This window comes from Patagioenas fasciata, unplaced genomic scaffold (assembly GCF_037038585.1).
Source record: "Patagioenas fasciata isolate bPatFas1 unplaced genomic scaffold, bPatFas1.hap1 Unplaced_6, whole genome shotgun sequence".
In the NCBI taxonomy this organism is placed as follows: Eukaryota; Metazoa; Chordata; class Aves; order Columbiformes; family Columbidae; genus Patagioenas; species Patagioenas fasciata.
The window spans coordinates 1,725,947-1,753,023 of NW_027288778.1; the positions used below are offsets into that span (position 1 = coordinate 1,725,947).

General features: G+C 58.0%; 1 protein-coding gene and 1 long non-coding RNA gene across 5 annotated transcripts; one reads left to right on the forward strand and one right to left on the reverse strand.

Moving 5' to 3' along the window:
* The first annotated feature begins 1,295 nt into the window (after positions 1–1,295).
* On the forward strand, positions 1,296–4,112 carry LOC139826896 (uncharacterized). 3 transcript variants are annotated; one of them, XR_011737005.1, is made up of 4 exons: positions 1,296–1,422; positions 1,841–1,962; positions 2,410–2,682; positions 3,031–3,287. It is a non-coding gene; the product is annotated as an uncharacterized lncRNA (long non-coding RNA). The 3 variants fall into 3 exon arrangements; XR_011737006.1 differs by lacking the exons at positions 1,296–1,422; positions 3,031–3,287 and adding an exon at positions 4,045–4,112 and having other exon boundaries at positions 1,626–1,962; XR_011737004.1 differs by lacking the exon at positions 1,296–1,422 and having other exon boundaries at positions 1,627–1,962.
* Positions 4,113–12,154: 8,042 nt separating this feature from the next.
* Positions 12,155–23,411, reverse strand: LOC136115878 (uncharacterized). Of its 2 annotated transcripts, none has more exons than XM_071803282.1 (17): positions 23,274–23,411; positions 17,655–17,734; positions 17,335–17,460; positions 17,138–17,217; positions 16,930–17,044; positions 16,516–16,605; positions 16,017–16,121; positions 15,421–15,570; positions 15,078–15,232; positions 14,625–14,769; positions 14,390–14,527; positions 14,034–14,210; positions 13,461–13,616; positions 13,193–13,294; positions 12,733–12,835; positions 12,437–12,496; positions 12,155–12,350 (listed from the first exon to the last, which is right to left on the reverse strand). In XM_071803282.1, the coding sequence occupies exons 3-17, from the start codon at positions 17,431–17,433 to the stop codon at positions 12,217–12,219; spliced, it is 1,809 nt and encodes a 602-aa protein (XP_071659383.1). In that variant the 5' UTR covers positions 17,434–17,460; positions 17,655–17,734; positions 23,274–23,411; the 3' UTR covers positions 12,155–12,216. The 2 variants fall into 2 exon arrangements, with proteins under 2 accessions (XP_071659383.1, XP_065718165.1); XM_065862093.2 differs by lacking the exon at positions 23,274–23,411 and adding an exon at positions 18,223–18,561.
* Between the last annotated feature and the right edge of the window lie 3,666 nt (positions 23,412–27,077).

The following is a 27,077-nucleotide window of genomic DNA, read 5'->3' on the forward strand; positions in this document are numbered from 1 at the left end:
GTATTTATTAATGATGGTCAGTATTTATTAATAACGATTGGTATTTATTAATGATGATCAGTATTTATTAATGATGGTCAGTATTTATTAATGATGATCAGCAATATGAATAAGGATCAATATTTATTAATGGTGATCAGCATTTATTAATAATGATCAGTATGTATTAATAACGATCAGTATTAATGATAACCAGTATTTATTAATGATGGTCAGTATTTATTAATGGCGATCAGTATTTATTAATAACGATCAGTATTAATGATGATCAGTATTCATTAATGATGATCAGTATTTATTAATGACAATCAGCATTATTAATAAAGACCAATATTTATTAATGGTGATCAGCATTTATTAATAATGATCAGTATTTATTAATGATGGTCGGTATTTATTAACGGCGATCAGTATTTATTAAGGATGATCAGTATTTACTAATGACGGTCAGTATTTATTAACGGTGGCTGGTATTTATCAACAATCGGTATTGATTAACGGTCGCTATCTATTAATGATGAGCATTTATTAACGGCAGAGCAACCCCTGCCCGCCACCGTTGCTTCTCTCGTGCAGGGTGGGAACATCTACCGCCTGCTGACCGCGGCGCGGAGGAAAACGCCTGCGCCGGGCGGTGAGTGAACCCGTGGGAGCTCGAGGGCACGTTTGCCTTAAATCCTTGTTATTTAACCCTTTTGGCTTGAAACCTTTGAGACCGAACGCCGATTGATTCCACCGGGCAAGCTCCACCTGCCTGGAGCTTCAGTGCCGACTACGCCATCTGTTCTAAAAGCGCCGCGGCTTTATCATGTTGATTTTTTTACCTATTTATCCTGATTTTTGTCACTTTAGCCACTTGGCGGCTGCTCCGGTTGAGGATGGCGGCATCTCCATGTGCCGGAACCACGGGTGGTCGGTGGACGCCGAGAGGGGGCAGGTAACGGGCACCCGTGGGTGCTGCTCATTGAGCGGGGATCTGAGCGAAGGCGGCGAGGGGGTTGGCGGTGCCGTCGAAGCCCTTTGCGGGGGTCGTTACCAAATTGTGCGTAACTGGATGATTTGTGAACGTCGCTGCCGATTGAGTGGAGATGACGGGGTGAGAAAACGAGAAATAGGGAATCGCTGCGGTGTAAAGATTCGCGTTGCGCGCTCCCGCCCGGTTCGGGTCGTGTTTAGCGCAGCGGGTTTTATTATCCTCGTTATATAATGGAGAAATAATTGGGAAGAGCAGTTTGCAAAGCGCTTTGATATCCTCCAGCGCCACCGACGCTCCCGGTTCCGTTTGTGCTCAGGTGCGCGACGCGGGCGATGCAAACACCGCGAAACCATCGTTGGGAGATGGAAACGGCGCCTCCGAACCCCCGACGCTGTCCGAAAACCCCCCTGGTGATCCCGGTGTTGGTTCCAGTGACAAGGAACGAGGTGGGTGAGGAGTACTTGGATGGTTGTGCGATGATTCGGCAACCGGCGGCGCCGGAGTTGCTCGCCGGAGCACCCGTGTGTGTGTCCCTGGCTGAACCAAGGGTGCTACGTGCCCCAGAACCCCCCAAATTACACCCAAATAACGCTATGGGGACGCGCTCGGCGGCCGCTACCCCAGGGACGGGCTCTGGGAGGCTCCAGGCTCCCGCTGGGTTATTGATCCGAAATACGGAACCCGGCGATCGCCTCGAGTTGGGTGGAAGGGAGGAAGCATCAGCAGGACCGGAGGGTCCCCAGACCCCTCATTTTGGGGTTCGCCGCTTGCTTTTGAGCCAAAAAAGGAGGAAAAGCAGATAAACGCCCGTGTGATTTTGTGCGTTTTCCACCTTTAACCCTTTTCTCGTTCGATGTTGCCCAGGTCACCGAAAATGAGTCTCTGGATGGGAAGATCTCGCAGCAAAAAGGCGACGGAGGCCGAAACCCCTCGTGATCCCGACACCGGGATTGAAGCGCTTTCGGCCGCCCCGCGGGGTTAATTCGGTGCGATGCGGATGTCCCCACGTAGCGCTTTGGGGGGAACACCCCGCTTTATGGTTGTGGTTTACGGGGGGTTTATCTCAACCCGGGCCGAGCGATCCCGGTGTAAAACCGCCCGGTGAACCCGGTTTGGGTTCGGCGTCCCCTCGCTGGTTTGTGGTGGCAAACGCAGAGCTTGTGCTCCCCAAAAACCCCCAAAATGGGTGATTTTGTGGAATATGGGATGGAAACAACCCCCCCAGGGTTTCGCTGTGATATCGGGTGTAAAAACCACCCGAGTGCTGCGATCGACTGCAAAACCCCATTGGGATGATCCATCAGCGACCGATTTCACCAAAACGATGGGAATTGGGACAATTTGTGGTTGTGACACCGAGGAACGGTCTCGGCACGATGATTTTGATCCTGAGCGTTGCTTTTCCCCTCTATTTCTCAATATCCCGCAGGCAGAATGGACGGCGACTTGGGATTGTGCCTGGTGAAGGACGCCCCCAAAATCAGCGTCCGGCCGTGAGTCCCCAAACCACCAAAAACGGGCGCAAAACGGGTGCGTCGCGCTTTTCCTGCCCCTCGTTTGGCCCACCAGGACCCATTGACGTCCATTCCGAACGGAACACGAGGCGCTGATGTCACCGGCGGCGCTGATGTCGCGGCGGAACCCCGGCAACGTGGTCTGGAAGCCCTGGGGGGACATGGACACCGACCCGCAGGCGCCCGACCCAGGTATCGCACGCATTGGGTGCCTGGCCCACACCACCTGGGCCCCGGGGGGGTCGTCGCTGCTCTTGGGGCTCCCAACGCTGCCTTTTGGGTAGAAATAGTGACGTTTTTCCGTGTGTTTCTTGCTCTCCGCTCCACCTGGTTGGCTTGTTTTCCGCTGTCCTGTATCGCGCCTTTTGTCCCCAAAACCCAACTTTTCCTTCTCGTATCGTACCCATTATCATGTTGCACCTTTTCTTGACCAACCCCAACGTTTCCATTGTCCTATCGCACCTTTTCTTGACCAACCCCAACGTTTCCATTGTCCTATCGCACCTTTTCTTGACAAAACCCAACTTTTCCTTGTTGTAGCGCGTCTTTTCTTGACATAAACCCAACTTTTCCTTCTCGTATCGTACCCATTGTTGTATCGCACCTTTTCTTGACGAAACCTGACGTTTCCATTGTCCTATCGCATCTTTTCTCAACAAAACCCAACTTTTCCTTGTCTTCTCACATCTTTTCTTGACAGAACCCAACGTTTCTGTTGTCCTATTGCATCTTTTCTTGACATACACCCAACTTTTCCTTGTCCTATTGCGTCTTATCTTGACCAACTCCAACTTTTCCTTGACCTATCGTGTCTTTTCTTGACAAAACCCAACTTTTCCTTGTCCTATTGTCTTTTCTTGACATAAACCCAACATTTCCATTGTCCTATCACGTCTTTTCTCAACAAAACCCAACTTTTCCTTGTCCTATTGCACCTTTTCTTGACAAACCCAACTTTTCCTTGTCCTATCGTGTCTTTTCTTGACATAAACCCAACTTTTGCTTGTCCTATCGTGTCTTTTCTTGACAAAACCCAACGTTTCCTTTATCATATCGCATCTTTACTTGACCAACTCCAACTTTTCCTTGAATCGTACCCATTGTCGTATCACGCTTTTCCTTGAAAAACCCCAGCTTTTCCTTGTTGGATCCCATATTTCCACCCCCAAACCCCAACACCCCCATGTCACATCCCCCTTTCCCCAAACCCCAACACCCCCATGTCACATCCCCCTTTCCCCAAACCCCAACACCCCCATGTCACATCCCCCTTTCCCCAAACCCCAACACCCCCATGTCACATCCCCCTTTCCCCCAACACCCCCATGTCACATCCCCCTTTCCCCAAACCCCAACACCCCCATGTCACATCCCCCTTTCCCCCAACACCCCCATGTCACATCCCCCTTTCCCCAAACCCCAACACCCCCATGTCACATCCCCCTTTCCCCCCCAAACCCCAACATCCCCACCTCATATCACCCCATTTCCCCCCTGAACCCCAACATCCCCATGTCCCATCACCCCGTTTCCCCCACCCCGTGTCGGTTGCAGTGTTGACCCTGCTGTCCATGGCAAGCTCCAGCCCCATCCCCGGGAGCTCCAGCACCGTCCCCGGGAGCTCCAGCGCCATCCCCAGGAGCTCCAACGCCATCCCCGGGAGCTCCAGTGCCGTCCCTGGGAGCTCCAGTGCCATCCTCGGGAGCTCCAGTGCCATCCCTGGAAACTCCAGCGCCATCCCCAGGAGCTCCAACGCCATCCCCGGGAGCTCCAGTGCCATCCCCGGGAGCTCCAGTGCCATCCCTGGGAGCTCCAGTGCCATCCCCGGGAGCTCCAGTGCCATCCCTGGGAGCTCCAGTGCTGTTCCTGGGAGCTCCAGTGCTGTCCCCGGGAGCTCCAGTGCCATCCTCGGGAGCTCCAGTGCCATCCTCGGGAGCTCCAGTGCCATCCTCGGGAGCTCCAGTGCTGTCCCCGGGAGCTCCAGTGCCGTCCCCGGAAGCTCCAGTGCCATCCTCGGGAGCTCCAGTGCTGTCCCCGGGAGCTCCAGTGCTGTCCCCGGAAGCTCCAGTGCCATCCTCGGGAGTGTGTGTGAAGATTGAGGAGAAAGCAGCTGAAATGGAGATGCCGGAGCCGGAGCCGCAGGCCGGGACTGAGCCACCACCAAAGTGCCTGAATATTGAGGAGAAACCAGCTAAAATGGAGATTGTGGTGCCAGCACCAGAGCCACCGGCGGGGACCGAGCCGCCCCCAAAATGCGTTAAAATTGAGGAGAAAGCAGCTGAAATGGTGATTGTGGCACTGGAGCTGCAGGTGGGGACCGAGCCGCCCCCAAAATGCTTTGAAATCAAGGAGAAACCAGGTGAAATGGCGATGCCGGAGTCGGAGCTGCAAGCTGGGATGGAGCCGCCCCCAAAGCGCCTGAAAATTGAGGAGGAACCAGCCGAAACGGTGATTGCGGCACCGGAGCTGCAGGACGGGACCGAGCCACCACCAAAATACCTGAAAATTGAGGAGGAACCAGCCGAAACGGTGATTGCGGCACCAGAGCCACGGGCCGGGACCGAGCCGCCCCTGAAGCACTTGGAAATTGAGAAACCAACCGAAATGGCGATTGTGACGCCGGAACCGCCGGCTGAGACCGAGCCACCACCAAAATGCATGAAAATAGAGGAGAAACCAACCGAAATGGCGATGCTGGAGCCGCAGGCCGGGACCAAGCCGCCCCTGAAGCGCTTTAAAATTGAGGAGAAACCAGCTGAAATGGTGATTGCAGCGCTGGTGCTGGAGCCGCAGGCCGGGACCAAGCAGCCCCCAAAACGCTGGAGAATTGAGGACAAACCATCCGAAATGGCGATGCCGGAGCCGCAAGCCGGGACCGAGCCGCCCCCGAAGCGCCTTAAAATCGAGGAACCAGCCGAAATGGGGATCGCGGCGCCGGAGCAGCGCCCGGGGTAGGTTTGCGCCCTCAGGAAACCCCCGCGCCGAAACCACCGTCGGCTTTCCCACCGGACGGCGCATCCAGAGGGGGTTTTTGGGGAGAAAAGGGGTGAATCTGCGCGTGTGTTTGAAGAAGCGACCGCGGGGGGTTTGGTTTCTCGGCATCGGGTTTGATGGGAAGAGCTGGCGCCCGATCGTCATCTCCGGCACCAGGGGGCGCACGGAACGGGGCCGGAATTGGGCTGAAATCCTGCGAGATTGGGAAAAAACGCCGCTGTGAGATCAACGGGCAGCGGCTGCTCGCGGTGGGAAGAACCGGAAAGGGAAATGGTGGCAAAATGGTGCCGTAAAGCGCCCCGATCTGAGCCGAGAAACAGGGGGTTTGGTGTTTTTCTTTCTATTTAACGCGCTTTCTGCTTTGCTTAATAAACTGGGTTCTGGAATGAGTTGAAGTTCGTTAATGCAGCGATTTGTGACAACGGGGGGGTTGAGTTGTTTGATTAATGAAAAGTTAATTAAGGGTCTTGTCACACCAGGAGGGACGGAAGGGGGATTTATTTTGGGAGGTCTTGAGATTTATTGCTGTCACGATACCGGGGCCGTTGTCGCTGCCCATCGCGATACTGGGGCTGTCAGTGCTGCCGTCGCGATACTGGGACCATCAGTGCTGCCCGTCATGATACTGGAGCTGTTGGTTCTGCCCATCACGATACCAGGGCCCCGGTCACTGCCCATCACAATATCAGGGCCGTCGGTGCTGCCGTCACGATACTGGCTCCATCACTGCTGCCCGCCGTGATACCGGGGCTGTCGGTGCTGCTGTCACGATACCGGGGCTGTCGGTGCCACCCATCGCGATACCGGGGCTGTCGGTGCCACCCATCGCGATACCGGGGCCGTCGGTGCCACCCATCGCGATACCGGGGCCGTCGGTGCCACCCATCGCGATACCGGGGCTGTTGGTGCCACCCATCGCGATACCGGGGCTGTCGGTGCCACCCATCGCGATACCGGGGCCGTCGGTGCCACCCATCGCGATACTGGGGCCGTCGGTGCCACCCATCGCGATACCGGGGCTGTTGGTGCCACCCATCGCGATACCGGGGCGATACCGGCCCCTCCTGGGGCAGCAGGGGTCCAGTACCAGCACGGTTTGGGGGTGGACCCGCTGGAAAGCAGCTCTGCGAGAAGGACTTGGGAGTTCTGGGTGACATCAGGTTGGCCACAAGTCACCAATGTGTCCTTGTGGTCACGAGGCCGAGGGTACCTGGGGGATATTTATTAAGAAGAGTGTGAGCAGCAGGTGAGAGAGGTGAATCCTCCCCCTCTGCTCCACCCTGGGGAAGCTGCATCTGCAGTTCTGGGTCCAGTTCTGGGCTCCCCAGTTGAAGAAGGACAAGGAGTTACTGGAGGGAGTCCAGTGGAGGGACACAGAGATGCTGAGGGGTCTGGAGCATCATTCTGATCAGGAGAGACTGAGAGAGATGGGGCTGTTGAGCTGGAGAAGAGAAGCTGAGAGGGATGTGATCAATGGGATCAATATCTCAGGTGGGTGTCAGGATGGAGCAGACTCTGTTCAGTGGTGCCCAGCGCCAGGGTGAGGGGCATCGGGCACAGACTGAAACCCAGGAGGCTCCATCTGAACGTAAGGAGAAACTTGCTTGCTGGGAGGTGCCAGAGCCCGGCCCAGGCTGCCCAGAGCGGGTGTGGAGTCTCCTTCTGTGAGACATTCAGACCCCTGGGATCCTGTGTGATCTGCTCTGGGACCCCGCGGGAGCAGGGGGGTTGGACTGGGGGATCTCCAGAGGTCCCTTCATCCCAAACCAGAATGGGGTTCTGAGGGAAGGGGAGGGGAGGAAGGGGAGAGGAGGAAGGGGAGAGGAGGAAGGGGAGAGGAGGAAGGGGAGAGGAGGAAGGCGAGAGGAGGAAGGGGAGAGGAGGAAGGGGAGAGGAGGAAGGGGAGAGGAGGAAGGGGAGAGGAGGAAGGCGAGAGGAGGAAGGCGAGAGGAGGAAGGCGAGAGGAGGAAGGCGAGAGGAGGAAGGCGAGAGGAGGAAGGGGAGAGGAGGAAGGGGAGAGGAGGAAGGGCAGAGAAGAGAAGCTGGGGCTGTGAAACAGAGGGAAAAGGGATGTTTCACTCTTCCCCTCACAAAGTTCCCCGCCAGCCTCCAAATTCTTTTTGATCTCAGGGACCCCCCAGGGATCCCAGAAACCACTGAGACCCCCCCAGACCCACTCGCAAGAACCCCTGGGACCCCCCCCAAACCCAGGTTTCCCCCTTTCTCCCCTCCAGCCCCCCAGGGACCTCACAACCCACCCAGGACCCCCGAGGGGCAGCTGCATGGGGGGGGGCTCTGACACCCCAAAAGTGATGGGGCGCATGGGGTGATGTGGATCCCCCTGTGGTGGTTTGGGGGTCCCCGAGTTGCCGTCCCCCCCACTTTAGAGCTTTTGTACAAATTGTCTCTATATTCGTAGCTGGGGGAAAAAGCGCCCCCTCCCCAGTGCTGCTCCCACAAACCTGGGGGGGCCTGGGCGGGTCCTCTGGGTCCCCCCCACTGGCACGGGGGGAAAGGAAAGGATTTAGCACAGAAATCACAGTATCACAGTATCACAGTATGTTTGGGACTGGAAGGGACCTCGAAAGCTCATCCAGTGCAATCCCCTGCTGGAGCAGGAACGCCCAGGAGAGGTCGCACAGGAACATGTCCAGGGGGGTTTGAACATCTGCAGGGAAGGAGACCCCACAGCCCCCTGGGCAGCCTGGGCCGGGCTCTGCCACCCTCACTGGGAAGAAGTTCTTTCTCAAATTTAAGTGGAACCTCTTGTGTTCCAGCTTGATCCCATTGCCCCTTGTCCTATCATTGTTTGCCACTGAGAAGAGCCCGGCTCCATCCTCCTGGCACTCACCCTTTATATATTTATAAACATTAATAAGGTCACCCCTCAGTCTCCTCTTCTCCAAACTAAAGAGCCCAGCTCCCTCAGCCTTTCCTCACACGGGAGATGCTCCACTCCCTTCAGCATCTTGGTGGCTGCGCTGGACTCTCTCCAGCAGTTCCCTGTCCTTCTGGAGCTGAGGGGCCACAACTGGACACAATATTCCAGGTGTGGTCTCCCCAGGGCAGAGCAGAGGGGCAGGAGAACCTCTCTGACCTACTGACCACCCCCTTCTAACCCACCCCAGGTCCCATTGGCTTCCTGGCCACAAGGGCCCAGTGCTGGCTCATGCTCACCCTGCTGTCCCCAGGACCCCCAGGTCCCTTTCCCCTACCCTGCTCTCTAACAGCTCATTCCCAGCCTATACTGACCCTGGGGTTGTTCCTGCCCAGGTGCAGCACTCTGTTAAATCTCACCAGGTTATCCCCCCCCAGCTCTCCAGCCTGTCCAGGTCTCTGATGGCAGCACAGCTTCCAGGGTCACCCACTCCTCCCAGCTTGGTGTCCCCAGCAAACTCGCTGACAGTCACTCAATTCCCTCATCCGAATCGTTAACGAATATATTGAATAATATTGGCCCCTGAGGCCCTGCACTGGATCCAGGCCTCAACCGGACTCTGCCCATTGACCACCACTCTCTGGCTTCTCCCTCTCAGCCAGTTTGCACCCCCCTCTCCCCATTGCCCAGAGCACCCCTCCCCAGCTCAGCTGTGCGGATGCTGTGCAGACGGTGTCAGAGGCTTTGCTGAAGCCCAGGGAGCCCACACCCACCGCCCGCCCCCTCCATCCACCCGGGTACGTTCCCATGAACGGCGACGGGGTTGGTGGGGATGAACTGAGCTGAGCCCGAAATCAAGAGATTGAGCCACGCGCTCAGAGCGATATCGGCTGTTCAACCGCTCAGTCACCGCATTTTTAAACTACAGAATGTAGATCACAGGGGTTTAATTACGGGAAATATTTAACTGTTTAATGATGGATTTTTAATGCGGAGAGGGACCAATGCAGTGGGGTTTAAGCACCACTGCCTCTGACGGACGTTTAATCCCAAGAAATTTAATGGGAAATTAATTTAATTTGAAATGTTCTTTAGCAAACTGTTCAGGTCACTTCTGAGATACAAAAAGTTTTTAAAGCAAAACATTAATCCCAGTAAATTTCCAACAACGCTCCCTTCCGTGAAACCAAAATTCAACAAAAACCTCAACGAAACTTCAACATTTGTTGGTTTTTAGTTAACGTTCAAATGTCGCGTTTAATGTTACACATTTAATTTATACATTGGAGGCCTCGGTGCGGGGGAACTGGGGGGAGGGTGTGTTAAAGGGACATTGGGGGGCACATTTGGGGCTGTTTTGGGGTCAAAAAGGGGGATTGAGGTTCAGGGGGACTTGAGGGAGTCGCGGGGGGCGGGGACCGATCGGGGGGGCGGGGGGAGCCCCGCAGGGGGATTTGCTGGGGGAGGCAGGGTCAGCAGGGCCTCCCCTCCCCCGCAAAGGGACTCAGGGCCCCCCAAACCTGGTCCCTCCTGCCGGCTGCACCCCAACCCCCACAGCTCCCCTGCACCCCCAGACCCGCCCCGCGCCCCCCACAACCCCCGCACCAACCAAATCCGCCCCCGCCGCTCACCCGGGACGGAACTGGCGGCGATCGCGGTCCCAGCGCGGTGTGAGGAGGATTTTCAACCGCGGAACTGCGGGGGCGACCAGCGGGACCCCCCCACTGCCGTCCGGGGGCAACACGGCGACCGCCCGGGGGCAACACGGCGACCGCCCGGGGGCAACACGGCGACCGCCCGGCCCCGGCCAGCGAGGCCGCATCCCCGGGCCCCCCGCCCGCCCCCGCAGCCGCTGCAGCCGCAGGAGCCGCCCGTGGCAGCGGCGCTCCGGCGGCAGGAGGGGACGAACCGCCACGGCCGGGCCGCTGCTCCCGGGGCGGGCTGCATGGTCACGCCCCCGGCACCGCCATTGGCCACACAGCCGGCCCGTCACCGTCCCTCGCACCCGTCCCGAGCCGCCATTGGCCTGGAGGCGGCCTCCTGATGCCCATTGGCTGTGCCGCTTCCAGCGGGAAGTCCCTCCCCTTCCCGACACGGCTCCGCGCCTGCGCAGTGCAGCCCCCGCGCAGCCCCGCGATGGCGCCGTGGCCCCTTGCGGGCTCTCGCTGCTGTTTAATCCAATTCTTTAATTGTGTTCTTTAAACGCGGGTTCATGAGAGCACAAGCGAAACAGCGCTGGGTGCGCGGGGGATTCGCTCGGCCCAACACGCACACCTTTAACAACAGGAAGTGTGTTAATTACAGTAAGTGTTCATAATGACCCCAGAACTGTGCATGTTCATGAGGTGATCTCAGAACCGTTTCCACAGCCCTGAGCCCCCTGTTCTCCTGCGCAGTGGCACTGGGTGCATTTGAGGAGGGGTCCTTGGGGTCTTTGGGTGAAGGCTCCTCAGCCTCCTCACAGTGGGCTTTGCCCCTTTGGCTCATTGTGAGGAACTGGTGGGACCCAAGCGGCCAAGGCGGTTGAACCCGGCCTGGCGCCCCCTTTGTGCTGGAAATCTTGGCGATCTCGTCTCCTCAAGGTTGGAACTGGTGCCGTAAAACTTCTGATCTCGGCATTTGACGCAGTCCTGCTTGTTTAGCACGATTGGGTACATACAGCTCTAAACTAGATATTAATTATGTGGCTTAGAATGTTAGCTCGTTAGTAGGCCCTTACTATGTAGTTGCTTAACCCTTAAGATGTTTGTTGCCTCTGTCAATATAACTCCATAAACACGTTTCATAACTTTTTACACAGAACTTAACCACCTTTTTCCCTTTTCCAGGTTCAGAGTCCGTGCCTCATTTGGTTCTGTCTGTAAACCTTGAACATCTTAGTGTCAGCGATCAGGACCCGGAGCCACGGGCGCAGTGCCATGCGGTGCTTTATTCCAGCGCTGGGAAACCAGGGGTTCGCACCCAAAGCTTCCCCGGTCAGTTTGAGTCGCACAGTATGTATACAGTCCATTCACAGACATATTCATATATTCATTAGGATCGTTAGGATATGAAATAGTTACTCAACATTGATTGCAACATCAACTGCAACACCTTGGAACGACTTTGATCACGCGCAGTGTCCTCTGGTGGTCTTTAGGGGGGCTTCGGCGCTCCGATTCAATGTGAATCACGCAAAGCCATGTATGGGTCGCTATAGGCCACTTATGGGGCTATATGTGTCACTTATGGGGCTCTATGGGGCACTGGGGAGATGCTATGGGGCACCTATGGGTCTCTATGGGTCACTTATGGAGCTTTATGGGTCAATTTTGGGGGACGTATGGGGAACTTGTGGGTGACTATGGGGCACTTGGAGGTCACTGACAGACACTTATGGGTCACTAAGAGTCACTTATGAGGCTCCATGAGTAACCTGTGGGGTTCTATGGGGCACTGGTGAGACGCTATGGGGCACTTAGGGGTCTCTTTAAGTCACTTATGGGGCTGTGTGAGTGACTTATGGGTCTCTGTGTCACTTATGGGTCTCTATGTGTCACTTATGGGTCTCTGTGGGTCACTTATGGGTCTCTGTTGGTCACTTATGGGTCTCTTTGTGTGACTTATGGGTCTCTGTGGGTCATTTATGGGTGTCTATGTGTTACTTATCGGTCTCTATGCGTCACTTATGGGTCTCTGTGGGTCACTTATGGGTCTCTTGGTAACAAATCTCCATCTCCCAGCAACCCCTCCACACCGGAGCCCTCAGAGCGGCTCTGGGCTCCTTGGGAAGGGCAGACATCCAGCCCAGCTTCACAAAGGGCTCTTTAGTGCCCCCCAGCCGTGTTCCCCAGCAGAGCTGCTCCTGCCCCGGGTCAGCGCCAGCAGCACAGGGCTCGCAGGCTCCATCGAGACCTCGGCCGCTTCCATGAAGAGCACACGATGCCAACGGTCTGAGCTGCCAGGGAGCAGACGGAGGGGTCGCTGTCCCCCTCCAGGGGCTGAATGGCTGCAAGGGAAAGAAGCAGAGCCCAGATGAGCTCCCATGTCTACAGAGACCCCCAGGCGTCCCCTCCGACCGCGCTCCCCGCTCACCTCTGCAGATCTCAGCCAGCTCCTCCTCGCTTGGGTCCCTCAGGTGCCGCGCAGCCAGCCCTGGGCACAGAGCTCCATCAGCCCCTGCTCCCTCCCCTCCGCAGCGCCCACCCCAGGGGACAGCAGGAGCCGAGATGCTGGGACCGAGCGAGGCGGCCACCGCGGCCACCTGCGTGGGCAGGGCTGGGAGGGGAGGCCAAGGGCCTGCCCGGGGCAGCCGGGGCTCTGGAGCCACAGGGCTGCTCCTGGTGCCAGGGCAGCGGTGCCCAAGGAGGGACCCGGGGGCTGGGACTCACCGATGAACCTCAGGGCCGCCTCTCGCAGGCTGGGCTGAGCGTCCCTCAGGTACGGCAGGCTCTGGCTCAAGAGCTCTTGAGCCCTGCTCCTGTCCCGCTCCAGCTGGAGAGAGCACAGGGCTGTGAGCACCTCCTGTCCCTCCCCAGCTGGCCGGACCAGCCCCTCCTCCCAGGAACCCACGTTCCCCTTCCCCTCCGACCATTCCCGTGTCCCAGCCAGGAGCCCTGTGGGGCTGAGAGACACAGGCCGAGGGGTCCCAGGGGTGCTGAGCACCCTCCCTCCTGCTGGGTGTGGGGCAGAGGGAAGAGCCCTTGGGGGCTCTGTTCTTGAGTTCAGGGAACAAGGACGCAGCTCGGGGCTGCAGGAGGGCAGGGGAGGCACCTCTGCAGAGCCCACAGCACAGACATGTGGGGCAGCCCCCATCCAGCTTGGGCCCTGGTCCTTGGGGGTTGTCCTCACCAAGCTCTCTCCAATCCTCCATGTCTGCTGAGTCTGTACCAGGTGTCTGAGCTGTTTCCATTTCAGGAGCTCTGCTGCACCCAGGAGGGCTTCCCTGGCCACCTACGGGACAGCAGAAGCTGGGAGATGGCACCACGGTTGGGGAAGGAGACCTGGTGTCCCCCTCCTCTGGGCTTTGCTCCCGGGGTGATTCTGCCCTTAGGGAGCAGGGGTCCCAAGCACCCAGGGGTCTCTTCCCTGCGTCACCGCTCAGCTTTGAAATCCGCACCTTGGCCACGCTCTGCACTTGGTCACTCATGCGGAAGAAGAGAGGGAGCAGGCCAAGTCGCACCGTGTTCTTCATCTTTGTCTTGTCGTTCCCCACCACCATCTTCATCAGGTGTCTGAAGAGGCCGATGGAGCTCTCTCTCAGCTGGCTCAGCTCCTGGGAGGGAGCAGCACAGCAGGACCTGAGCACCAGCAGCTCCCTGCCCACGGGGAGCAGGAGCTCCTGCACGGCTGATGGGAGGGGGGACGCTCCAGGGCGCACTGTGCACACTGCAGCTGTGGCCAGATCTGCGGCCCTGGGTGCATGAAGGGCCACTCAAGAGACTTGTTCAGCAGTGCCTGTGCCTCAAAGTGCCGTCCCAGCATCCCCACCAGCTCCAGCAGCCATGGTGGGGAGGAGCTGTGGGAGCAGCTGGCAGGGAGCAGCTGGGCTGGGCTGCAGAACCAGAACCCATCCCACAAGAGCCCCGGGGGGAAAGCAGAGGAGAAGCCCCTGCTCCAGTGGCCGGGCTGCAGGGCAGCTGTCATTGCCCAGTTCTCACCCACCAGGCTCAGGGTTATACATCAGCCTTACGTCATCAAAGAAGGGCAGGAGAAGGTTTGCCAGCAGCACGGCGATGGCGCTGGCCTCCTCCCTCTCCAGCTGAGCCATCACGTTTATGAAGACCACCAGAGCCTTGGTCTTGATGACGTTATTGCCGTACTGCAGGACCCACGCCAGGTCTGGCAGCATGACCTTCATTTTTCTGGCCTGGATGAAGAAGAGAGTTTCCCTCTTGGCACCGGGTCCATGTCTGGAGAGCCCCCCAGGCCCCACCATGGCAGGGAGGGCCCTTGGAGCAGGCACCCCAGCCACTGCCAGCCCAGGCCAAGCCCGAACCCACTGCCCCTTGGCTGCCAGCATGGCTCCCTTGGCATGACCCTACTCACCATCTCTTCTCTCTCTGACAGCGTCATCAAGGCCCTGAGCACCAGGGAGAGCACCTTTGGACTTTGTTCCCTCAGAAACCTCATGACGAGGTACATTGCAGCAAACTCCTCGTCTTGCAGGTCACTGCTGGCCAGCATCTGAAAGCAAAGCCAGCAGTGAGCGACCGGCAGAGCTGGTGGGGCTCCCTGCACCGTGCAGCTCCTGGGGCACCGGGAGCTTTATCCAGTGACTCACAGCCAAGCGGAGGATGGACGTGTCCTCCCAGCATGTATGTAAGACCCTACGGTGCCGGTCCTGGAGTTGGATGAGCAGCTCCTTCAACACGTTCTGCAGGGTCTGAGGCACGGAGAACATCACCTCCCACAGAGCCAGGGCAGTGCTGCAGGAGAGCGCTGTCAGCAGGGCAGCCGGGCCAGCGCAGCGTGGCCGGGCCAGCGCTGCAGGACGCTGGGGATGCCCCGGGCAGCAGCAGAGGCTGAGCTGCTGCTCTATGGGGCTGGCAGGAGCGCAGTGGGGGGCTCTGGGCTGGCTCGCTCAGCTGTGGCTGCTGCGGGCCTGGTGACCCCAGGCGCTGGGAAGCGCAGTGGGATGGAGGGTCCTGCTCCTCGGGGGTGTCCCGCAGGATCCCTTGGCTCTGCGTCCCTCTCCCCACAGGGAACAAGCCCTCACGGCTTTTGGGGCCAGTACCTGTCTCCGGGTGGTGCGATTGTCAGCAGCGTGGACACCACCTCCGCAGGGCACTTGTCAGCCATGGGGACAATTAGGGACGCCACTCTCTGCCGGGCCGGCGCGGTGCTGATGAACCCCAGGGTTTTGTGGATGCAGCTCGTGATCTTCGGCACCTGGAGGGGACACAGGTCGGGATGGTGCTGCCACTGGAGCGCAGCCGTTTCCTCACTGCCCTTCCCATCCCGCTCTGTCGCCTTCACGTGGCTTCGCTTCACCGGGATTTGGGAGGAAGAGATGGATGGAGGGAGAGCAAGGCCTGGCAGGGCCAAAGGGCAGAGCAGTGCAGCCAAAGGCCACTTACATCCACCAGCCAGAACCCGCAGTCTCTCTCCACCATGTCCAGCAGGTTTGTGGCCGCCTGCTTGTCAAAGGTGCTGGAGCCGGTCAGCGCCTTGATCAACACCAGGACCAGGTCTGTTCTCTCAGGAGGCTGGAGGTGCTCTGCAAAGGGCTAAGGGAGGAAGGGAGGCAGCGCAGCCAAGTCACACCGAGCGCCCTGGTGCTGCTGCGTGCCGGGCGGTGCCCGCAGCCCCGCGTGGACGCCCGGCGGTGCTGTGGGTGCTGCGGCAAAGCAGGAGATGCCCCGGCAGCTGCCCCAGCTCTGGGATCTGGGTGTCCCTATGGCTCTCAGGGCCGTGTGTGTCTGTCCCAGAGCGGCACCAGCCCTGGGCGAGGGAGACCGAACGGCAGGAGGGCTGAGGGCAGGCAGCCGGTGCCAAAGCCCTGAACCCAAGCGCGTGTGCAGGGCTCCGTGGGCAGGCAGGGCTTTCCAGGCCGTGCCGGTCACGGCTCCCAGAGCAGCTGGGTGGGCAGCAGCCCCGCGTGGGGAGAGCTGCAGGCTGCTCTGGGCTGCAGGGATGGGCAGACGGGCTGGCCGGAGGGCGCCTGGCTCCTTACCCCCAGCGTGGGGCTCTCAGCCAACACGAAGCTCAGCTCCTCAATCCTCCCCAGGGCCCTCTGCCGCACGTGTTCTCTCCCGGAGCTGCCGAAGGTCAAGAGCATCTGGGGAGAGAGAAGCTGCTGGTGAGCCCTGGGAGCAGCCACCGCTCCAGCAGAAGCAGCACCGCTCGACTCCTCTGCTGGACTGGCCGCTCCATTAAGGATTCCCCAGGGCTCCAGCAAAGCCTGCAGTGAGGTTCTCGCCCTGGGGTCCCTGGCAGGCTTGGGACAAACGCCCCGGGCCAGCCCTGTGCCCAGGCAGGAAGGCGGATGCCACCTCTGCGGCCACTGCGCTGCGGAAGAGCCTGGAGGGCAGCCCTGGTTCCCCGGGGAGGTGGGCGCCCTCCCGGCAGCGCTCTCTGCACGGCACGGGTGGGACTGTCACCTCCAGAGTGGCCACCCTGTCCCCCAGGGTGAGGAACAGCCCTGGTGAAGCCCAAACTCGGCACCCCCAGACCTGGAAGATGTTGTGCAGCAGCTCGCTGGCTCTGGAGGCGCCGGAGTTGAGAAGCAACGCCTCCAGCATGTTGTCCATGGACCGCACGGTCTGCAAGAACACAACGGGTTGTGGTCGTGTTTCCTGCCACCCCTCTCCCTCCCAGGGGACTGATGTGTGCTCCCAGCACCGAGGGACGACTCCGGCGCTGCTGCGCTGTGCCCGGGAGAGACCCAGGGGACAATAACCCGCTATGGGCAGAGCAGCCTGCGGAACTGGACGTGGCCAGGCCCACAGGCAGGGGACGAAGGGGTGAGGGTGGGACAGAAGAGCTGAGACCCTGCCCTGCCTTGGATCTCTGGTCACATCGCGGCACGGGGCGGTAGGGGAGCAGACAGAGGGACCGGGGGCTCCCGGAGCTCACGCAGCTCTTACTTCTAAGTAGAGGTAACGGTCCACGTCCTCCACTTCTGGTGGGAGCAAGAAGACACTGGAGAAGCAGGCTTGGAGCAGCCTGGTCTCCTTGCCCTCCAGCACCCTCTCCACGGCGCTGCAAAGAGAGAGAGCAGCCCGTCGCACGCTGGAACCTGGAGCGGTGCCTCGAGGCCTCACGCAGGCGTCCCCGGGAGGGATGGGCAGGTACCTCAGCTCGGCAATGGCACGCATGGCGATCTGCCGCAGCGCCGTGCGCAGCTGGGCCCTGGGCTCCTCTGCCAGCAGCACCTGAGAGCACAGCCGGGATGGGACCCAGCGCCACCAGCCCCCGGCCCTGCCCAGCGCTGTTGTCACAGGTGCCAGAGTCCTCAATCCCTTCCCCAGCGCCGCCGGGTGTCCCCTCACCTCGATCTTCTCTGCCAGCTCGTATCTCTGGCAGAAGACATCCAGGCCCCTTGGCGAGCGGTGGCGCCTGCTGGTGTCGCACAGGTCGCGGATGTCCATGAGAAACCCGATCTTGTGGCTCTCCTCCTAGAGCCAGGGAGCAGAGAGGCAAACAGGGAGCGTGAGATGGGGACACGTGGCCAGCGGCACCGCAGCATGGGGTGCAGCGCCATTAGAGACCTGGGAGCAGCAGCTCTGCCCAGCCAGCTCCCTCCAGCACCCGCAGCACAGCCCCTGCCAGCAGACGCCGGCTCAGCCGCCTTGAAAGCGGCTGCGGTCACCTTGTCTGGGCTGCTGAGGAAGGACACGATGGAGTCCACGTATCCCCGTAGAAATCCATTCGCGCGTAGCGAATCGGCATCTGAGAAAGGGGCGGAGCAGGGAGGGCTGCTCAGGGGGTCTGCAGGCAGGACAGGGCAGAAGGAGCTCTGCCCCCGTCCAGCCCCACACCCGCTGCCCCGGCACAGCCTCCCCGAGCGTGTGGGGCTGGAGGGTGCCCGGCAGAGGGGCTGCGATGCTGGAGCCAGGCAGGACGGGGAAAGCCCCCGGTGCAGCGGGTCAGGAACTCGGTTCAGACGGGCAGGAAAGGTCCCCGTCCCGCAGCACGGTGCCTCCTGCCCGCCCAGCTGCCTCTCGCTGCCCGTGCCCTGCAGCAGGAGCTGGGTCCCCTCTGCCCGCAGGGGCTGCGCTGGGGCCGGCGCCCAGCTCGGAGCAGCCCTGGGCTTCAGGCAGCGTCATCACCACCCATGGGAACCCCCTGCCAGCGTGTGGGGAGTCGTGATCCTGGTGTGGAGCGGGGAGCGATCGCTGGGCCCCACCCTGCCCAGGCAATCAGGGCCCCTCACTCACCCATCTGCGGTGGCTGGGCCGCATCCACCTGGTTGGGCTGCGCTGGAGATCTGGCCTCCTGGGGACCCCCAGCCTTCTCCTGCCAGGCCACCCGGGGGCGGCTGGGGGGTCTCTCCTGCCAGGCCAGCCTGGGTCGGAGGGGGGGTCTCTCCGCCATGTTTCGGTCAAAGGGAAGGACTAAGGATGGGGAAGGCGGACGCTTCGGCAAACGCCTCGGTGCTGCAGCTCTGCCAGAGGCAGCGGGGAAAGGTGTGGGATGCGCCCGTGTGCTCCTCGTCGGGGAAAGACGGGAGCTGAGCTCAGGAGCTCCCTGCTCCAAGTCTGCCGGGGCAGCAGAGTCTGCCGGGGCAGCAGAACCGGGTTGTGGTTGGGCTCGATGATCTCAAGGGTCGCTTCCAACCAAGAAGATTCTCCGATCGACAGACGTGGGCTACGCTCGGGGCTCTCGCCAGCTCCGTGCTCGCACCCTGTCCCGTACCGTCCTGCCGGACAGTGTGGGCTGGGGACACAGTGGCGCTGAGCACATGCGGGGCATGGGTGTCACCAGGTGACGTCACAAAGGGCCCCACTGTGACCCAGGGCAGGGAGGGTCAGGATGTCCCCTGGGAGGCACAGCCCAGCTCAGCCCTGGGCACCTGGCTGCTGAGTTTCCATCCCAGTTTCTAAAAGCTCCAGCACCCATTGCTCTGAGCAGAGTCTTGAACAGTCTGCTGCACCGCTCCATGTTCCCAGCAGCTGGTGCATGATGGGGGTGTCACAGACACACTCAATGCCACGCTCCTTGCTCTAGGTGCCTATGGGGATGTTGTGGAAAGGATCCCATTGGCTGGCTCAGTTCTCTCTGGGCTGCCAGGGGTGGCAGATGCACTCGAGCCCCCAGTCACCCCCAGCCAAACCAGAGCAGTTTGGTCCAGGCTCCAGAGGAGGGAAGGGGCTGAGCCGTAACCAGGCCAAGAACTCCTGCCAGGAGACCCACGGGGAAGCAGAAGAGCAGATGAGCGCTGGTGATTTGTGAGCGCATGAGTCTCAGACACACTTTTCTTACTGTGCGTAACGTGACTGCGAGCCTATCACTTCACTCCATAAATACGACAGCCTGGATGAGCCCACTGTGAGCTCTCCCTGCTAAATAAGTGAGCTGTGTGGCAATGGTTTTGCTACTCAGAGATAAGTTTAATATTAATCATTTACCTTAAGTAGATGCACACTAAATATAATCAATTCTTTTGGGACATAAGGTGGTATGATTTTTAATATACTCTTTGCTTTTGTTACTTGGTAAGCTGGATTTGCTAAAATTTTAGGCTGCGAAGTTCTGCTCATATCTACCAAAAGCAACTCCAAACTACACTGATCACTTACAAGACAAGGCCCGTATTGCACTTCGCCGAGAAGAAAGGAATTTGCGTCCAGGCAAAACAGCACCTGCAAGGCTCTGGACAATAAACAACGTCTACAGCTCAACACAGCAAAGCCCACGTGGAATCAGAGAAGTTTGCCACTGGAGCTTTAAACAGGGACTGCAGGGCGAACGGTTATCAGGGAGAGAAGAATCCTGACCGTGTGCTCCGTGAACGGGTACAGGCACCTGCAGAGAAGGTCAGCAGCACTGGGCTTGGCGTATTTCCCCCATTCAGTGAACGATAGAGTGAACCTGCCACGGAATTCACAGTATCACAGTATCACAGTGTGTTTGGGATTGGAAGGGACCTCAAAAGATCATCCAGTCCAATCCCCCTGCTGGAGCAGGAACGCCTAGGAGAGGTCGCACAGGAAGGTGTCCAGGCGGGCTTTGAATGTCTGCAGGGAAGGAGACTCCATAACCTCCCTGGGCAGCCTGTTCCAGTGCTCTGTTACCCTCACTGAGAAGAAGTTCTTTCTCAAATTTAAGTGGAACCTCTTGTGTTCCAGCTTGATCCCATTGCCCCTTGTCCTATCATTGTTTGCCACTGAGAAGAGCCTGGCTCCATCCTCGTGGCACTCACCCTTTATATATTTATAAACATTAATAAGGTCACCCCTCAGTCTCCTCTTCTCCAAACTAAAGAGCCCCAGCTCCCTCAGCCTTTCCTCACACGGGAGATGCTCCACTCCCTTCAGCATCTTTGTTGCCCTATGCTGGACCCTCTCCAGCAGTTCCCTGTCCTTCTGGAACTGAGGGACCACAACTGGGCACAATATTCCAGGTGTGGTCTAACCAGGGTGGAGTAGAGAGGATGGAGGACCTCTCTGACCTACTGACCACCCCTCCTCTAATACACCCCAGGTACCATTGGCTTCCTGGCCACAAGGGCCCAGTGCTGGCTCATGGTCATCCTGTTGTCCACCAGGACACCCAGGTCCCTTTCCCCTACACTGCTCTCTAATAGGTCATTCCCCAACCTATACTGGAACCTGGGGTTGTTCCTGCCCAGATGCAGGACTCTACACTTTCCCTTGTTAAATTCCATCAGGTTATCCCCCGCCCAACTCTCCAGCCTGTCCAGGTCTCTGGATGGCAGCACAGCTTCCAGTGTCAGCCACTCCTCCCAGCTTGGTGTCATCAGCAAACTTGCCAATAGTACACTCAATTCCCTCGTCTAAATCGTTAATGAATATATTGAATAATATTGGCCCCAGTACTGACCCCTGAGGCACTGCACTAGATACTGGCCTCCAACTGGACTCCGCACCATTGACCGCCACTCTCTGGCTTCTCTCTTTAAGCCAGTTTGCAACCCACCTCACTACTCTATTGTCCAGACCACACCTCCTCAGTTTAGCTGTGAGGATGCTGTGCAGACTGTGTCAAAGGCTTTACTGAAGTCAAGGTAGACCACATCCACCGCTCTGCCATCATCCATCCACCTTGTCACATTCTCATAAAAGGCTATGAGGTTGGTCAAGCATGACTTCCCCTTGGTAAAGCCGTGCTGACTGCCCCTAATGACCCTCTTATCCCTGATGTGCCTTGAGATGGCACCAAGGATAAGCTGTTCCATTACTTTCCCAGGGACAGAGGTGAGGCTGACCGGTCTATAATTACCCGGGTCCTCCTTCTTGCCCTTTTTGAAGCCTGCAGTGACATTTGCTTTCCTCCAATCCTCGGGCACCTCTCCCGTTTCCCAAGACTTGGCAAAAATGATGGAGAGCGGTCCAGCAATGACTTCAGCCAGCTCCCTCAGCACCCGCGGATGCATCCCATCTGGGCCCAGGGATTTATGGATGTCCAGACTATTTAATTGTTCCCTAACCCAGTCCTCATCGACTAAAGCAAACTCCTCCATTGACCTGGCTTCATCCGGGGTCTCAGGGGTACAGGGCTCCCCAGGACAGCCTCCAGCGGAGTAGACAGAGACAAAGGCGGCATTCAGCAATTCTGCCTTCTCTGTGTCTTCTGCCACCAGGGCACCCACCTCATTCATCAGTGGGCCTACATTGCCTCTGGTATTAGTTTTATCTGCTATGTATTTGAAAAAGTTCTTCTTGCTGTCCTTGACCCCTCTCGCCAGCTGTAATTCTAAGGAGGCCTTGGCTACCCTAGCTGCCCTCCTGCATCCTCTAACAGCAGCCTTATATTCCTCCCAAGTGGCCAGCCCCTGCTTCCATGACCTGTAAACTCGCCTCTTCTGCTTGAGCATACCCAACAGATCCCTACTCAACCACGCAGGCCTTCTGGCTCCCTTCCTCGACTTCCTGCGTGTGGGGATGCTCTGATCCTGAGCATGGAAGAAGCAATCTCTGAATGCGATCCAGCTCTCTTGGGCCCCTTTTCCTTCAAGCAGTCTTGCCCATGGGATTTCCCCCAGCAATTGCTTGGAAAGGCCGAAATTAGCCCTGCCAAAGTCCAGGGTTGCAATTCTACTTGCTGTTCTGTTCCTGCCACACGAGATGCTGAACTCCACCATCTCGTGGTCACTGCAACCCAGGCAGCCCTCGACCTTTACTGCTTCGACCAGACCCTCTTTGTTAGTGAGGATGAGATCCAGCAGTGCACCTCTCCTGGTCGGCTCCTCCACCATCTGCATGAGGAAGTGATCATCAATGCGCTGGAGGAACCTCCTGGACTGGGGCTGGCTGGCTGAATGGTCCTTCCAGCCATTAATAAATACTGGCCATCATTAATAAATACTGATCGCCATTAATAAATACTGACCATCATTAATAAATACTGATCCTTATTAATAAATGCTGATCACCATTAATAAATATTGATCCTTATTCATAATGCTGATCATCATTAATAAATACTGGCCATCATTAATAAATACTGATCATCATTAATAAATACCAATCGTTATTAATAAATACTGACCGTCATTAATAAATACTGATTGTCATTAATAAATACCGATCATTACTAATAAATACTGACCACCATTAATACATACTGATCGCCATTAATAAATACTGACCATCACTAATAAATACTGATCGTTATTAATAAATGCTGATCACCATTAATAAATATCAATCCTTATTAATAATGCTGATTGTCATGAATAAATACTGACCATCATTAATAATGCTGATTGTCCTTAATAAATACTGACCATCATTAATAACTACTGATCGTCATTAATAAATACTGACCGTTATTAATAATTACTGATCACCATTAATAAATACTGATCGTCCTTAATAAATACTGACCATCATTAATAAATACTGATCACCATTAATAAATACTGACCATCACTAATAAATACTGATTGTTATTAACAAATACTGATCACCATTAATAAATATTGATCCTTATTAATAATGCTGATCATCATTAATAAATACTGGCCATCATTAATAAATGCTGATTGTCCTTAATAAATACTGACCATCATTAATAAATACTGATTGTCATTAATAAATACTGACCATCATTAATAAATTCTGATCGTCATTAATAAATACTGACCGTTATTAATAATTACTGATCACCACTAATAAATACTGATCATCATTAATAAATACTGACCATCATTAATAAATACTGATCGTCACTAATAAATACTAGCCGTTATTAATAATTACTGATCACCATTAATAAATACTGATCATCATTAATAAATACTGACCATCATTAGTAAATACTGATCATTAGCAAATACTGAGCTCAAGGCTCAAGTTGGGCTCCAGGTCAGGCTCCAGGCTCAGGTTGGGCTCCAGGTCAGGCTCCAGGCTCACGTTGGGCTCCAGGTCAGGCTCCAGGCTCACGTTGGGCTCCAGGTCGGGCTCCAGGCTCAGGCTGGGCTCCAGGTCGGGCTCCAGGCTCAGGTCGGGCTCCAGGCTCAGGTTGGGCTCCAGGTCAGGCTCCAGGCTCAGTTTGGGCTCCAGGTCAGGCTCCAGGCTCAGGTTGGGCTCCAGGCTCAGGTCGGGCTCCAGGCTCAGGTTGGGCTCCAGGTCGGGCTCCAGGCTCAGACTGGGCTCCAGGCTCAGGTCCAGCGCTTCCCCGCAGAGCAGCCCGGGGCTCTGGGCAAAGCCACGCAGCTCGTCGCCCAAGGGAAACAGGTCCATGGTCACCGGGCTCCAAACACCCCGGAGCAAAAACCAGAGCGGCCCCGGGACACCCGGGCTCCCAAAGAGCCTGGAAAAGGGACACAAAGAGTTAAATTGGGGGGAGTGAAGTGGCTGCTGATGCTGAGAAACCCCCGGGGGTTCGGGGCTGGGGGGAAAGGGGGGATCTGTATGAAAACTGCTCTGGGGAAAAGGGGGGAAGGGGTTGGGCTGCACGGGAATGGGAGGAGGGACGGGAAAACGGGAGAGGGAAACGGGGAAGAGGGAAAAGGGGGGAAAGGGAAAAGAGGGAAAAACGGGGGAAAGAGGGGAAAAGGGGGGAAAGAGGGAAAAGGGGGAAAAAGCGAGGAAAGAGGAAAAAGGGGAGAAACAGGGATAAAGGGGGGAAGAGGGAAAGGGGGGAAAGAAGGGAAAAGAGGGAAGAGGGAAAAGGGGAGAAAAGGGGGGAAAGAGGAAAAAGAGGGAAAAAGGGGGGAAAGGGAAAAAGGGGGAAGAGGGAAAAGAGGGAAAGAGGGGGAAAGAGGAAAAAGAGGGGAAAAAGGGGGCAAAGAGGGATAAAGGGGAAAGAGGGAAAAGGGGGGGAAGAGGGAAAAGAGGGATAAAGGGGGAAAGAGGGAAAAAGGGCGGAAAGAGGGAAAAAGGGAGAAAAAGGGGGAAAAGAGGGGGAAGAGGGAAAAAGGGGAAAAAGGGGGGAAACAGGGATAAAGGGGGAAAGAGGGAAAAGAGGGAAAAGGGGGAGGAAAGAGGGAAAAAGTCTGTGGGGGGATTGATGGCGGATCCGCCCCAGCCCCGGGGTCTCTCCTGGAGGGGAGGGACGGGGGGGCTCCAGCGGGGCTGCTGAGGAGATGAGGGGACACGAGGGGACGATGAGGGGACACGAGGGGACGATGAGGGGACCCGAGGGACGCGAGGGGACCCGATGGGACACGAGGGGACATGAAGGGACACGAGGGACCCGAGGGGACGCGATCTCCTCACCCGGCGTTTCCCGCCACGGCGCTTCCCGCCCGCCGGCGCCGCGGCCACGCCCCATCCCCACCGGCCACGCCCCTCCCCACCGGCCACGCCCCTCCCCCGCCACGCCCCCTCGCCGGCGTCACGTGCCGGGAGTGTGTGGCGGGAAAAGGCGGGAGGGAGGAGAGGGAGGCGCCGCCGTTTTGGTGGAGGTTGTGAGGGGAACTGGGGGTCGGCGTGAGGGGCATTGGGGGTCGGTGTGGGGGGAGGAATTGGGGTCGGTGTGAGGGGCATCGGGGGATCGGGGGGGGGACATTGGGGGTCGGTGTGAGGGGGGGCATTGGGTGTTGGTGTGAGGGGGGGATTTGGGGGGCAGTGTGGGGGTGGGGATTTGGGGTCGGTGTGTGAGGGGGAATTGGGGGGCGGTGTGGGGGAGGAACTGGGGTCTGTTGTGGGGGAGAAACGGGGGGTTGGTGTGAGCGGGACATTGGGGGTCAGTGTGGGGGGAATTGGGGGTCGGTGGGGGGGGCTTGGGGGCTCGGTGTGAGGGGGAATTGGGGGTCGGTGGGGGGGGAAGTTGGGGGTTGGTCTGGGGAGGATTTGAGGGGTCAGTGTGGGGAGGATTTGGGGGTCGATGTGAGGGGCATTAGGGGTTGGTGTGGGGGGCAGGAACTGGGGGTCGGTGTGTGGGGGGCGTTGGGGGTCGGTGCAAGGGGGAATTAGGGTCCAGTGGGGGGGATTGGGGGTCGATGATTGAGGGGGGAATTGGGGGGTCGGTGTGGGGAGGATCAGTGCAGGGGGGGCCTTGGGGGTCGGTGTGAGGGGGCATTGGGGGTCAGTGTGGGGAGGAATCAGGGTCGGTGTGGGGGGGGGCATTGGGGATCAGTGTGGGGGGAATTGGGGGTCGGTGTGGGGGGGAATTGGGGTCTGGCGTGGGGGGGGCATTGGGGGTCATTGTGGGGGGAATTGGGGCTCGGTGTGGGGGAAAAGTTGGGGCTCGTTCTGGGGAGGATTTGAGGGGTCAGTGTGGGGAGGATTTGGGGGTCGATGTGAGGGGCATTAGGGATTGGTGTGGGGGGCGTTGGGGGTCGGTGCGAGGGGGAATTAGGGTCCGGGGGGGGGGCATTGGGGATCGGTGTTTGAGGGGGGAATTGGGGGGTTGGTGTGCGGGGGCGGCCTTGGGGGTCGGTGTGAGGGGGCATTGGGGGCGAGTGTGGGGAGGAATTGGGGGTCGGGGGGGCATTTGGGGGTCGGTGGGGGGGAGCTGGGGGTCGGGGTTTGGGGGGAGCTGGGGGTCGGGTGGGGGGTGGATTGAGGGTCGGTGTGAAGGGAATGGGGGGGCCATGAGGGGAACGGAGGCGCAGAAACAACTTTACAGCCTCCGGAGCCATGAACCTTCACACCCCGCAGGGCTCCAGAGCAGCTGCGTTCGTTTCGCCGTCGGGCGCAAGGGGAGCGATGGTTCCACCCCTCGTGCGCCGCTCCGAGCGGCAGGAGCTGCGTTTAAATACAGCGAGGTGCTCGTGTCCCAACGACCCCAGAGCGCCCGCACACATCCAGAACCTTTCCCGCTCATCACTGCCGTAGTCTCCGCCTGGACGCCCCCTGTTCGCCTGCGCGGCGCCACCTGGTGCTCTGGAGGAGGGGTCTTTGGATGAAGGCTCCTTCAGCTTCCTCAGGTTTGGCTCCTTGTGTTGAATGGACTGGGACCCAAGCTCCAGGTCGGTTGAACCCAGCCTGGCACCCCCTTTTTGCTGTAAATCTCGGTTCTCTCGTCCCCTCGAGTTCACAGCTGGTGCCGTAAAACTCCTGATCCTGGCACTGCTGGGTTCTGGTTTCCTTACCATGAGTTCACCTAAAGCTCTGAACTAAGGGCTCGTGTGGCTCAACCCTAAAGTGTTGGCTCGTTAGTGGGCACCCAATTATGTTTTGTTAACCCTTAAAATGTTCGTGCCCTCTATCAGACCCAGGAGTTCGGGCGGGGATTCAGTTCAGGAGGGACCCGGGAGTAACCCTAAGGACCCAGTAGCTGGGGGGTGTCAAGGGTTAAGATCGTGAAACTGTGGGGACCCCTAATGTCCCCAGGGGCCATTGTGACATCCTGGGGACCCTGCATTGTCCCCAGGGTGTTGTGACACCATGGGGACCCACTTTGTCCCCAGGGCCCATTGTGACGTCTCAGGATCCCCCATTGTCCCCAGGGCCCATTGTGACATTCTGGGGACCCCAAATGTCCCCAGGGCCCATTGTGACATTCTGGGGACCCCCTTTGTCCCCAGGGCCCATTGTGACATCCCAGAACCCCAATTTGTCCTCAGGGCCCATTGTGACATCCTGGAAACCCCCTTGTCCCCAGGGCCCATCGTGGCACCGAGGGGACCCCCCCCCCCCTAGTCCCCAGGGCCCATTGT

What these genes read in the sequence shown, in the direction of transcription:
- LOC136115878 (XM_065862093.2), bottom strand. Translation starts at nt 18,379, where the DNA reads ATGGCGGAGAGACCCCCCCTCCGACCCAGGCTGGCCTGGCAGGAGAGA. An exon ending in TCCTCAGCAGCCCAGACAAG is followed by an intron (nt 17,461 to 17,654) that starts GTGACCGCAGCC and finishes CCCTGGCTCTAG; the next exon opens with GAGGAGAGCCACAAGATCGG. An exon ending in ATCGCACCACCCGGAGACAG is followed by an intron (nt 14,770 to 15,077) that starts GTACTGGCCCCA and finishes GCTCTCCTGCAG; the next exon opens with CACTGCCCTGGCTCTGTGGG.